The sequence below is a fragment of the Sus scrofa genome, chromosome 1, assembly GCF_000003025.6.
Source record: "Sus scrofa isolate TJ Tabasco breed Duroc chromosome 1, Sscrofa11.1, whole genome shotgun sequence".
Classification (NCBI taxonomy): Eukaryota; Metazoa; Chordata; class Mammalia; order Artiodactyla; family Suidae; genus Sus; species Sus scrofa.
The window spans coordinates 28,646,448-28,660,685 of record NC_010443.5 but is presented as its reverse complement, the minus strand read 5'-3'; the positions used below and the strand labels follow the sequence as shown (position 1 = coordinate 28,660,685).

Below are 14,238 nucleotides of genomic sequence, written 5' to 3'. Positions count from 1 at the left end.
AACTAGGTCAGTTATATTAAAATGTAGCAGTATTAAAATAACTTGCTTATGTAAACTCCAAATACTTTCAAAGTAGAAAAGTAGTATTGCTCCCAAGTTTCTAAATAAATTATGTCAATCTTTTCAAGCTCAAGTTTCTTCTGTTATAATTCTCTGTCAAAGACAACTGTTTTTGTTATTCTCAGCTGTCTCATCTTTCTAAAAGAATTCAATAATAGAAACAATACTGTAAAAAACCTAATGAATAGAAATTGTAATCTTTCAATACCAAAAATATACATTTATCATCTGATGCTTTTTCTTTGATATCCTTTGAAAACCTTATTCAAATTAACTTAAAACATCAGCCTAAAAATTTGCAACTGTATAGTTCAACTCTGTGACTGATATACATTTTAATAACTAGCCTCTTTGCATATTTTGTTAATTGACAATTTTAAAGAAACATGATATCACTGGCAGGATGCATCCTGTTCCTGCCAAAATGCATTCTACCTGAGCTTTCCTTGAAATGAAATATAAAGTGCAACTATCCATAAACTATGGTTCCTTGGGTATTACCCAAGGGAAACTGAATCAGATTTAATATTATACATATTTAAATTTCACATGTTTTGCTACTTTCAAATTATTATCCACTCAGTAGAATAGAGGTTGAGAGTATCTACTATTAAAGCTAACAAATTCAAATTTGCTTTTAAAATAATTTAGTAATTTTTAAAGGAAAAAAAGATTGGGATATAATTCAAGTGTCAAAATTGACCGTTACAGTGCTATGAGCCATGTTTCTGAAGTGAAATAAATGATACCCATGAAAAAATAGCATCTGAACATTTAAAGAACAGCCAAAGTAAGAAAGGGGCTCACCAGCTTGAGTGAAACCAAACTGACGCAGAATCTGATGAGCATCCAGCATGTTTGATTGTTTTGACTTAGCCTGTTGTGAGGAGGCTGATGTTGAAGTAAATGAGAGATTTTTGTTGACCTGTAATAGGAAAGGCAAATCAGAAACGAAAGTGTAATTTCCTGGGTTACTGATGCAAAAACTGGATGAGAAATATTTGCTTTTGATGCAAACCAGGACATATGTCAAAAGGAGTGGTAATGATTTATATGCTTAGTCTTTAGAGTTTACAAAACTTTGTAGTTTTTACAAAACTAGTTTTTAATCAAGGAAGGAATGAATAGTGGTAATGAAAGCGTTACTGTATGAAAGTCAATCTGCCTTACTTTGAAAATAAGTTTGCTAATCACGGAATTGACTTTATTCATAACTTAGAGTGTTCTTAAAAGTTATGCAAAAATACATGACTCCTTGACTGCTTTCAATTAAGAAAGAGTTTAAATATTTCACACCCACACTTCTCTAGCATTTTGTGAAAGAGCAGGTACTTCCTTTTCAGAGACTGCACAGAAAACACCTGTAATATTCGTGTTTATATACATTATGGTGACATAGATAACACAGCTGTAACCTAATCTGCCAAGTGAAATAGTTTCCGCTGTATCAAAAAGCCTCATTCTTAAGACAATTTCAAAAAACAGCAGTAAAATAATGAACAAGCAAAATTTCCGTAAGTAAATACAATGTTCCACAGAACCAAAATCCTACTATAACTGAGTGAGTACAGCAGTCTCACAGATATGAAATGCATGACAAGGGCAACACTGTAACTACAGCGATTGTAGAAAAATACAATTCATAGAAAAAATGTTAAATGTTTAGTTAATTAGTAAATTCATCTTGTAACTCAGACTTAATTTCAGCAGTGATCAAGTCTCTTGTTCCTTATTAATAAATCATTCATTATACCTTATTTATCACTTTCAAAAATCACAATAAAATGTGATCTGATTTTGAAAAGTCTGAAAAAATGTATATTTCTAAATTACTATAAAAATAATCTGTGAATTAGCAAACTGTTAAATGATAGTTTATGGTATATAAATATTAGTATATGAAAACCGCTCGTATCTTTTATTTTAAATAAAACTACACAGAAGATTTCTACTGTATTAGCATTTAAAAATTTCCTTTTGTTATTCTATATGTGATAGTAGTGCGTGTGGTTACATGCGCTTTATCTGAATCATTATTTACATAGTGTTTGTAAATGTTTCTCTTCTTTCAAACAGTGATAGTAAATGGTATATCTCAGATTAAGTTTTTCTCTTGAAGAAAAGATAATTCAGTGAAAAAACTCAATTAAGACCATATCAGTTCTAAGGTTCCTAAACTGTTATGGTATCATCTTATAAAAAATAAAAATATTTATCAAAGTAGTTAGATGAGGTCAAATGTCATACCAATGCTAAGAAAAATTATCCAGCTTTTAAAAAATTCTATCAGGAGCCATTATTAAACATTGAACGAAATTAATGTTGACTACCTATATTAACATAATAACTAAAGTAACACTGAAATCACCTAATATCACTGAACTTCATTTTCATATTTAAATGGAGATAATAAAAATAGTATGTATGCCTCAAAGAAAACGTGCTGAAGAGCAATAAAGATGAACCGGTATTATAAAGTGCTGTTCACACAGGCTGACCATACAGCACTAAATAACACAGTAAATAAGAAATAGATTAAACAGAATATGTTGGCAAAGGCGACCATAAAGTGCTATACAAAGCAAGTCTCTATAAATACCAGTTATTATTATTAAATATCAGTAGAAGTCAAGGTATTAGAAAGGTGTAATGCAGTAAGATGATGCAGTAGATTTTTCACTGTGCTATGCTTTTAAATGGAAGCACTATATGCAAAATGATATATTTATCACTTAACTATTTAATCCACTTCTCTTTTTAGAATCATTTTTTCGGTTTTACTTCTGTGTTCTTGAAAATTTTTATCCTTATGTGTCAAACAACACATTTTGAAATCTGGTGCAAAAGAACAGGTGTATGTTGGACACACACACACACACACACACACACACACACCTGCTCTTCAGTCTCCCTCTTCAGACATTTACTTGTGCTAAAATAAAAATGAATACCAGGAAAGCTAGAAGTGGATACTTAAATGTCTCTACTTAGAAAGACTTGTCACTCTTTTTAAGTAAAATGCAGTTAAAAAAAAAATAACTATAATCTACAGTTACATGTTCTTCCTAGTCATTTTTATAAACCTGCTTTTTCTTGACACATTTCTTTAGAGACTATTCAAATATCCATAAAGTGATGAGTGGCCTAACAGAGCAGATAACTCAATTTCTAAGGTTTGGGATAATTGTTAATTAATATAATGATCTGAAATTAGAACTCAACGTATTCTCAAAGCTAGCTTACACTTATCCACTAGTTCATTTAGAGGAAGAAAAATAATAACAACCATTAAATAGAGTGAAGCAATATCTATTTTTGTAATATATGCTGTGGAAAAGAATTGCTTAATAATTTTACAACAACAGAAAGAAAGGTTGGCTAAGAGAGTCTACCCTACAACCATTTATCCTCTTTTACAACACACTTTTCTGCTTGCTTCATGCAAAAACCACAGTCTGCCTAAGTTAGTTTAATACCTCCATACTTTGGAAAACTAAAAGCATAAAAATTGAATGAAATTCACAATGGAGCAAAAAAAAAAAAAATCAAAAAACCAAAAACCTATCTAGAACTGCCAAGTTAATCACAAAACTCTTTTATCTACTCTTTCAGGGTATAAACAGCTTTCTGTAAAACATGGAAATACTAATTCTCAACAAGCAGGTTAATTTCCATGTTAAAAAGGTCATTGCTCTAACCTAAAATCGAATGCACAAAACTAAACAGGCTAGCATTAGTTTACCTTTAGTGATTAAATTTTAAAACCATTGGGTGAGACGAACACTCATTTCCACATATACATACAAGTCTAATCATTTCAGCTGACTTCATATATATGCTACATGCACCTGAAGAATTTTTTTTAAAGTTCAAGTTGTGAAGACACTTCGAATTGGTTTTAAATGATAACAGAAAAGATATTGATACTGTCAATATATTTATGTTCACAAATTTGTCCCTCTCACGCCAAACAACTATTTTTTACATTAAATTCAAGCAATAAATGCACATAATTTGAAGACATTTCAAAAACCAGTACCTAGGAAATGTTTTTGTTGCAAATTATATGTCTGTTGTAAAAATTAAAATCCCCAATATTAAAGTTGTTAAGCAGAAAACTTGAGCCAAAGCAAGATTCAAGCTATCTGAAGTCAGGTATCTTAACATTCTTATAAGTTCTAAAAGCAGCCTGCATTTCCATGATTTTTAGGTTAGTAAAACCTAAGAAATGAGTGTCATAGAGAGAAATTCAAACATGACCACTAGGTCCTAGATGTTTTCCTTACAAGTTGGGACAGTGAAGTGAGGGATTAGAAAGAAACAGTGTTACTACTAAAGAGAAATTTTTACAGTGGATAATGTGCTAGAAAATTCCCACCCCCAAAACCAGTTCATCACTGTATTAACTAAACCGGAATTCAAATTGGGATCAACCACAACAATTTTTTTTTTTTTTTTTTTTTAGGACCGCGCCTGCAGCATATGGAAGTCCTAGGCTAGGGGTTGAATCTGAGCTGCAGCTGATGATCTACATCACAGCCACAGCACCAGATCTGAGCAGCACCTGCAACCTACACCACAGATCCTGGCAATGCCAGACCCTTAACCCACTGAGCAAGGCCAGGAATCAAACCCGCACCCTCGTGGATACTAGTTGGGTTCATTTCTGATGAGCCACAACGGGAACTCCCAAAATTTTATTTTGTAATATTTAATCAAGACCTTTTGAGCCTTTGCTACTTATACCAAGGACTGGTGGTTCAAAGATTACTGACAGACTCCCCTGTGTGAAGCTCAAAATTAAGATCTAGTCCTGGTTCAAACCACCTGTCTAGTAGCAATATGCCTTGGAGAAAGGCAACTGATCTCAATGCATTGTGCAATACAAACCTCTATGTTCCTTCTCTCTTAGTATGTTTTTTTTATTCCAGGGAGAAAATTTGGTCTTGAACCTCCTGAAACCCTCACTTCCAAGAATATACCTCTTTCACCTACCCTCCTCTCTTTTCTTTTGGTGTCAGGGAAAGAGGTACTCTTCCATTGAGATTAATCCCTCCAGCTGTCCCCTTGGGGATATTCTTAGAGCTCTTCCAAATTCTCTACTGGCTGTTTCCCTACAGGCTATCAGCATGAATCTTTCTACTTGAGTACAAAGACAAAAATTCTTAACTGTGATTCCATAATTTCCTTAAGCTTCACTGAAAATTAAACTTCTTGAAAAATAACATGTAACTGTTAGCCACATACCTCAACCATTCACTTTCAAGCAGCTAAGACAAAGCTTTTCTCTATCAGAACACTAAATCTGAAGTTAAAGTCATTGCGGCAAGCCATCAAATTTAGTGGATTCATTTAGGCCTCTGAAGTATCTGACACTGTCAATCAGTTTTCCTGTTTCTGGAAAAACATTTTCTGTTAGTCATCCTGCCACTGCTTATCAGTGTTGTTTGTTAGACCCACGGGGCCTTCTCCTTCCCTCACACCTGGGACAATCCTGGGCACTAATGTTTGTTTTCATCACCTCATCTGCCCTCTATGCTGGCAAGTCTCCAAGCTAAAACTCTTCTGATCTGGAAATTCAGAACCAAACTACCTCCCACCCCTACCCCCACCATTGACTTCCCGAGAGAAAGCTATCACCGTCCTCCCAGGCTGCTGCAGCCAGACAGATGGGCATCACCCTATCACCCCGGGCCGTTTCCTTACAATCCATGCAGAGTGACTCATTAAGTCAAGCAGAGGCTCTGGCATCGGCTCCCACTCCTCCATGGTCGGTGCTGTTGCTGCAACAGTCTCCTGATTTGTTTCCCTGCTTCTTGTCTCTTCTCTAATTCTTCCTTCTCTACTGCTACCAGGATGATTTTTCTAAAATGATACTTTTTGGAGTTCTTGTTGTGGCTTAGTGGTAAGAAACCCCACTAGTATCCATAAGGATGTGGGGTCGATATTTGGCCTCACTCACTGGTGTTGCTGTGAGCTGTAGTGTAGGTCACAGATGCGGTTCAGACGCTGTGTTGCTGCGGCTGTGGTGTAGGCAGGCAGCTACACCTCCAATTCAACCCCTAGCCTGGCAATTTCTATATGATGTGGGTGTGGCCCTAAAAAGAAATAAATAGATAAAAAATAAATTAAAATGCTACTTTTATTGAGTAACACTTCTGTTTAAAACCATCAGTTTACTCATATCTGGTATCTGATATACAGCACAAATGAACCTTTCCACAGAAAAGAAAATCATGGACTTGGAGAATAGACCTGTGGTTGCCAAGGTGGAGGGGGAGGGAGTGGGAGGGATTGGTAGCTTGGGGTTAATGGATGCAAACTATTGCTTTTGGAATAGATTAACAATGAGATCCTGCTGTGTAGCACTGAGAATCATGTCTAGATACTTACAACGGAGAGCGACAGTGGGAGAAAAAATTACATGCAGTATAGCGGGGAAAAAAGTGTGTTGGAGGAAATAATAATAAACAAACAAACAAACAAACAAACTCTTCAACTGTCCCACTAGATAAAATCCATCCTTTTTAGTATGGCATACAAAGCTTTCTATAGTCTAACAACTACCTAGCTTTTCAACCTCATTGCTCCTCCATCTTCTATGTTCCAGCTACGACACGTTGCACATAGCTCCCTAGACATGCCAGGCTGTTTCATGTCTCTGTGACTTAGTTCATGGTGTTCCTACTTCTTGGAATGGGCTTCCTTCCTGGCTCCAGCCTCCTAAAGATGCTAACTTCTTTTTCAAGCTTAAGCTCAAGGATTACATCATGTATGAAAAGCCTTTCAGACTCTCCCAAAGAACTTGCCTCTCCTTCCTTTGTCTCTTCATCATTCCCAGCACTGGTAATACTTTAGTATGCTTACTTATTTTGTTAGTTATTATCCACCAGACTGCAATCTTCTTGAAGGTAAGGAACAGGTTTTGTTTATCTTTCTTTAGTAAATGGCTGGTACTGCACTAATAAGAACTATAAGGAAGTTAAAAGCACTAATACACAGGAGAGCAGTGCATGTTTTAAAACCTCACCCAAACTTATGGTGGCTTTGTATTCATGACTTCTTAAATGGAAATAACTTTCTGATGGTAAGAATCACAGAATAATGGGCTTATAAGTAAGAAATACACTAATTTACATGGTTTAATACTCACTTAAATTTAGAAATGGGAGTGTGAAATAATAGCAAAAATATATTTATAGGTCTCCGGCCCTAGTTCTTAGCATAGAACTCTTAAAACCCTCGTAATTTCCTAAGTGATAAGAGCACCAGGAGCATCTTTTGTTCTTATATTTTATCTTTGACTCTAGTTCCTGAAACCTGAGCCCGGAAATCCCTTGGAATTTCCTAGGTGATAGGAATGTCTTTTGTTCTAGGGAAGTGACTTTTGGTGGGCTCCAAGATGGGGCTGATCACCAGCAAGACCAAGAAATGATCAGCTTAGAATTTTCAGTCCCACTCTCCATTTTCTGGAGAAGGGAGGGGGGTTGGAAACGGAATTATTAGCTGATCATGCCTACCTGAAGCCATCATAAAAGTCTCAATTATATGGAGTTCGAAGGGCTTCCAGGATGGTGAACACGTGGAGGTGCTGGGAGAATGTCCTACCCAGTAAGAAGGCAAGGACGATGATCCTCGCCCCTTCCTACCTGCCTTGCTCTATGCATTTCTTCCACCTGGATGTTCATCTGGATCCTTTATCATATCCTTCTATAATAACCTGGTAAACAATAAGTACACTATTTTCTTGACTTTAATGAGCTGCTTCAGTACATTAATTAAACCCGAGGAGGGGATCTTGGGAATCCCGATTTATAGTTGATTGGTCAGAAGCACAAGTAACCTAGATTTTCAACTGGCATCTGAAGGGGGTGAGGGTGGGCAGTCGTATGGGATCAAGCCTTTATTTTGTACGATCTGACTCTATCATCAGGTAAACAGTGTCAGAAGGGAGTTAAATTGTAGGGCACCCATCTGGTGTCCAAAGTGTCAGAGTAGGGCGGTAGTGTGAGAACAAAGGAGATGGGAACAAAACTGGTTTTTCCTAAAACAAGGATTTTTCCTGTTTTCTAAGATTTCTAGTGAAATTCCATAACTTATTTTTATGGCCTATTGTAGCTTGTACTCTTATAGTCAAGCCAGTCTTCCAAGTATTGTCAAAATACTTTTTTGTGAAGGAGATGAAAAAACTTACTTTCTTTAGATTCTCTATTTTTTAAACCTTTTTATTTTTCAGAGAATTAAATGTTCCTAAACAGATTAAACTATAATACAGACCATGACTTCATCTTAGAGCATTCTTCAATAGACTTTAGCTTGGTTGCATTTATATTCATCTAGGGTACGTGATATTAATAATTGAAAAAAAGAAGTCCCCTCGTTTCAAGAAGCTTACGAAGAGTGTAGAAATTCAGATGTGTAAAGATCGGAAGTGGAAGCGATACTATGTAAAATTTTAAAAGGGAAGAATGAAGGGAGGGAGGGAGGAATAAAAGAAAGAAAGAATTGCTCCTCCGTAGGGAATTCATAATTTCATTCTGGAAAAGACAGATGAAATTAATTATAATTTAAGGCAGAATAAGCCCAATTATATAACATGCCAGGTATGAATAAATATGTCTGGGAACATGAGAGAAACAGATTAATTCCATTTTTGAGGAATCATACAAAGCTTAATGGAAACAGACTCCAGGCAATACTATTTCTGATATGCATCAATCCACCCCTAAGCAAAGAAAAAAGAAATTCTAAATTATAAATTTATGTGTAAATATTCTAGGGCTTGTGCAATTCAGAGCAATGCAAAACTTCTAATACCAATTACTATCTCGGAAGCCTTCAGATGAGAAGAGTTTTATCTTCCCATCATCAACTCTCTGTCTGAGCATCTACCCACAATTTCTATCTATTTGCCTATCAGAAAGGATGAAAAAATCCCACCTCTTAAGGCTAGCTTCTCCACCGGTACCCCCTCTCACGTTTTCAAGGACTTGAGTCCAGCAATTACCACTTCCATGGTATGCTATCAGCTTCCCCATCCCCAATGAATTATTCCTATCAGCAAATAAACATGCTTTAATATTCTTCATCTAATATTCCCCTCCAGTTCTGTTTCTCTGCTCCCCACTCAAAATTTCTTCAAAGAATGGTCTACACGGTCTCTATTTTATCATCTCCCATTCTGTCTTCAATTCTCTCCACTTGTACTTTTGCCTCAGCCACTTACTAAAATAGCATTCATCTAGGTAACCAAAGGACGTCGCTGTGCCAATTTTCTGTCCTCATTTTACTCATTCTCTCAGTAGCATGTGACAGCTTATCACTTCTCTTTCTTAAAATACTTTCTCTGGGCTTCCCTCACATACCTTCTTCTGGACCAGTGCCTGAGGTATTCAGCTATACTCTCGCCCCAGGTGATCTTACCAAATCTGATAGTTTTAAACAAATGTGACTTTAGCCCTGACTTCTCCCCTGAGCTCAAGAATCATATATTCAATTGCCTACTTCTCAGCAACATTCATATTGAAAACTCCACTCTGGTATTCATAGCATTCAAAGCACCACCAGCATCTATACTGTTGCTGAAAGCAACAACACAGAAGTTATTCCTAATTTCTCTTTCTTTCACTTACACCACACCTATCCATCACCAAGTTGTGTTGAATCTACTTTTAAAATATCTCCCAAATCTGTCCACTGCTTGCATTTCCATTATTACTATCGTTAAACTAATGAATCAAGGAGATCATCAGACCGAGGTGGCTTGAATGCCAGAGTGGCCTATGACCACATAAGCAAACTAAAATCTAAGCCTATAATGGACTTCAAGGTTACACAACTGAAACCCAAGGAGAGCTAATCACAAAGAGCCAATGAGGCTTTAAACTACAGCCAATCAATAATTTCCTTGTTTCACTGCTGCCTTTTCTCTACAGAAGTCTTTCCCCGCTTCTGAGGGTGAAATGCTTCTAATGATTTCTGGCTTGGCCCTACCTAATTCGAATCCATTTTTGCTCAAAAGAGAAAAAAAGGAAAAAACTCTTAAAAAGTTTAATACACCTTGGTTTATCTTTTAATACCATCCTAGTCCAGGCCACGATACCCTCTTTCTTGAATTGAAGACCGTTACTCCCCATCCTCACATTCCCTCCAGCTTAACCATCTCAATCACTTGTTTCTCTGAAACAACATTCTGGAGTTCCCGTTGTGGCTCAGTGCTAACACACCTGACTAGTATATATGAAGATGCAGGTTCGATCCCTGGCCTTCCTCAGTGGGTTAAGGATCCGGCATTGCCATGAGCTGTGGTGAAGGTCACAGACAGGCTCGGATCTGGCATTACTGTGGCTGTGGCACAGGCTGGTAGCTGTAGCGCCCATTAGACCCCTAGTCTGGGAACTTCCATATGCCATGGTGTGGCCCTAAAAAGAAAAAGAAAGAAAAAAAGAAAAAAAAAATCCTAAACTCCTTCCTGAAAAAGAGCAGAATATGCTACTCCAAAACATGCCTCTTTGGCATAAAGATTATTTTGAGAAACTGCAGACATAAGAGTTCTGAAAACAGAATCGAAGTTATCCTTTTGTAAGGGAAAAATATATTAGAAATGGGGTCTATACCAGGAAGATAACTTTTCCACCTGAAAGACTTACCTGCATACAGGGCAACCTTGTCTACCAACCAGTTCCTCCCCTTATCTTCCCCAGGATTGCCTTCTGCCTTTGAAACCGCAGACTCCCCATCCCTTTCCTAGGCTCAGGATGGTATATAAGCGTCATTCACCTGGCAGCCTTTGGAATCCCATATCTTTGAGGGGCTCAGGTATGCATGTGATTAAAATTGTATTTTTTTCCTGCTAATCTGTCTATACCAATTTAATCCTTAGACAAGCCACGGAACCTAGAAGGGTACAAGGTGCAATTTTCCCTCCCTACATCACCATGCTTACAAGGCCCTTTAAAAAACATGCACGATCTCCTGATCACCTCTCCAGCCTTGTCATAAAACACTGTTCCTCCCCACTTGCTCACTATCCCACTTAAGCTCAGTGGTCTTTTTTCTGCTCTTCCAGCATGCCGGTTTTATTAATAGATGAGAACTTTTGCAGGACAGGTCTAGCTCCCACAGAAGAGATTCTTGTAAACAGGTCTTCCATGATTATCCTTTGAGACCATAACCTCCCCTTCCAGTCATTCTTTGTCTTGTGGGCCTATTTTATTTTCTTCATATCACTTATTGCTGACATCATCTTATTTCCTTTCTCACTGTGTGTCTCCCTGCAATAACGTTTTTATTCACTGTTGTACCTGCAAGTGCACTTATACTTACACACACATACACACAAACTTGGTAAATACTCAGTAAATATTGTTGAAAGAATATTAATGGGGAAAAAAGGAATAAATCTTCAACAATATAAAAATCTGGCTGGGATTTAGGGAAGAAAAACCTTAGGTACCTGGTAAAAATTTTTTACTCTGGATGTAACAGACAAAAAGCCACATAAATGTCCTCTGCTTTTAAGATTAAAGTCTTTTGACAAGAGTTTGAAGGCCATTCAATGGGGGAAAGAATAGTCTCTTCAATAAATGGTGCTGGGACAACTAGACAGTCACATGGCCAATGGAATAAAATTATACCTCTATATCACATCATATTAAAACAAATTAACTCAAAGTAATCGCAGGCTTAAATATAAAAATCCTAGCAGACAGAAGTAAAACTCTGGGACAATGGGTTAGGCAATGGTTTCTTATATATTATAGCAAAAGCACAAGTGACACCAAAAAAACCATTAACTTTACCTCATAAAAATTAAAATCTTTTTGTTTTAAAGGATGCCATCAAGAAGTGAAAGGAGGAGTTCCCATCATGGCTCAGTGGTTAACGAATTCAACTAGGAACCATGAGGTTGTGAGTCTGATCCCTGGCCTTGCTCAGTGGGTTAAGGATCCGGTGTTGCCGTGAGCTGTGGTGTAGGTTGCAGATGAGGCTCAGATCCCGAGTTGCTGTGGCTGTGGTGTAGGCCAGCAGCTACAGTTCCAATTAGACCCCTAGCCTAGGAACCTCTATATGCCATGGGTGTGGCCCTAGAAAAGGCAAAAACACACACAGGCACGCGTGCACCAAAAAAAAAAAAAAAAAAAAAAAAAGAAGTGAAAGTATAACCCCAAAATGGGATAAAACATTTGCAAATCATCTGACAAGGGACTTGTATCCATAATATATAAAGAACTCTTAAAAGTGAACAATAAAAAGAAATAACTTAAAGAACAAGTAAAGGATTTAAACAGATACCTCTCCAAAGAAGATATAAAAATGGCACATCAAAAATACTCAACACCATTGGTCATTAGGAAAATGCAAATCAAAATCACAATGAGATGCCACTCCACATCTACTAAGATGGCTATAACAAAAGAGACAGAAAAATACAAGTATTGGCCAGGATGATGAGAAATTAGAACCACTGTGAGTAGGATTCTAAAATGGTGCAGCTACTTTAGAAAGCAGTTTCTTAGAATACTAAACATAGAGTTCCCATATGACCTTACAATTCTACTCTTAGATGTATACCCCAAAGAAATAAAAACATATGTCTATACAAAGTCTTGTACACACATTTCATAGTGGCATTATTCTTATACTTTTTATAGCTAAAAAAGTGGCATTATTCTTATACTTTTTATAGCTAAAAAGTATACACAACACAAATGTCCATAAGCTGATTAATGGGTAAACAAAATGCAGTATATTTGCATAATGGAATCTTCTTTGACAAAAAGTACTACTCATGTATGCCACAAACGGAGGATCAATAAAAACATTATTCTAAACTCAAGAAGCTAGCTACAAATGACCACGTATTTCATGATTCCCTTTATATAAAATGTGTAGAATAGGCAAATCTATAGAGACAGAATGTGTATTAGTGCTTAACAGGAACCTGAGGATTGTGTGTGTGTGTGTGTGTGTGTGTACACTCCTACCCAGAAATGGAGAATGACTGCTAAGAGATATGGGGGTTCTTTTTGGAGGTGATGAAAAAGTTCTAAAATCAGACGGTAATGATGGCTGCAGAACCCTGTGTATATGATAAAACCAGTAAACTGTACACCTTAAAAGGATGACTACTATGGTATGTGTATTATATCTCAATAAAACTGTCATAAAAATGATAACTAAAGACACTAACAGGTCAATCTTTCCAGACCTTGATTAACTTCCAAATATGTCATGTTTCCACTGACTATTTATTCTGCCTTTGCTAAGTACTAAGAATACAAAGATGAATGACATGAACACCCATCCTCGGGGCGTTTCCAGATTAGCAGAGCACATTCTCCATAAAGCCTGGCCAAATATGTGTGGAACACTTTAGTCTTTGGACATTCAGACAGCTTTTCAAAAGAAGGGTATACAATATATTTGTTAAAATCAAGAGAAATAGCACTGAACTGCTAATCTAGAGAATAAACTAGTTTTTGACTCCAGTTTTATATTCTATACATACTTAAGAAGACCTAGTAATCTTGGAGCTACAATCATTACACCAATCATTGCTATCAGGAACAAGTTTCCTGAACATCTGCAGCCAAGTCAGAATATAGCTTGTTCTCCTTTTCTCCCCCCATCTTCCTTCCCCTTGTCTATATTCTATTTCCTGTTGACTTGTGATAATTAGGTGAAAAAATGATGGGTCCTGACTGATACTGGACAGCTCAGTGATGGGATAAGCCCAGTGTCTTCTGACACATTTCCTCCATGAGATGCCCCATGTGGAAAGAGACAATAAGTAGCCTACGTATTTCTGTATTCCAAGCACCTGCCACGTGGTAGGAGATGTCTACTGAATAAAAGCAGTATTTCCACCGCACTGACATTATATAAAGCAGCTTTTGAACGCACTAATACCATTTTAATTTTTTCCCTTCTGAAGATCTCACTTTCACTCTGTGACATATATAATTCTGTTTGATAAATAAATGAATGTTTAATTATTCGACTGAACTTTGGGAATGGACAGAAGAAAATAAGAGGGAAGGACAAACATGTGGTGTCATTCCACCTCTTTTAAACAAAACTTTTTTCTTGACAACTGAATTAAAGGTTGTACATCAAATAACTGCTTGTAAAAGGAAGAGAGTTGCTGTATTGAAAGCATCTCAGATACAATTTAGT

At 36.7% G+C, this 14,238-nt stretch overlaps 1 protein-coding gene across 1 annotated transcript in view; it reads right to left on the bottom strand.

Annotated features, from left to right (window-relative positions):
• The window catches only part of AHI1 (Abelson helper integration site 1), a 194,193-nt gene that overhangs the window by 99,786 nt on the left and 80,169 nt on the right, over positions 1-14,238 (bottom strand). Inside the window, 1 exon segment of the mRNA XM_003121183.6 lies at positions 868-985. Coding sequence (XP_003121231.4) covers positions 868-985 — 118 coding nt within the window.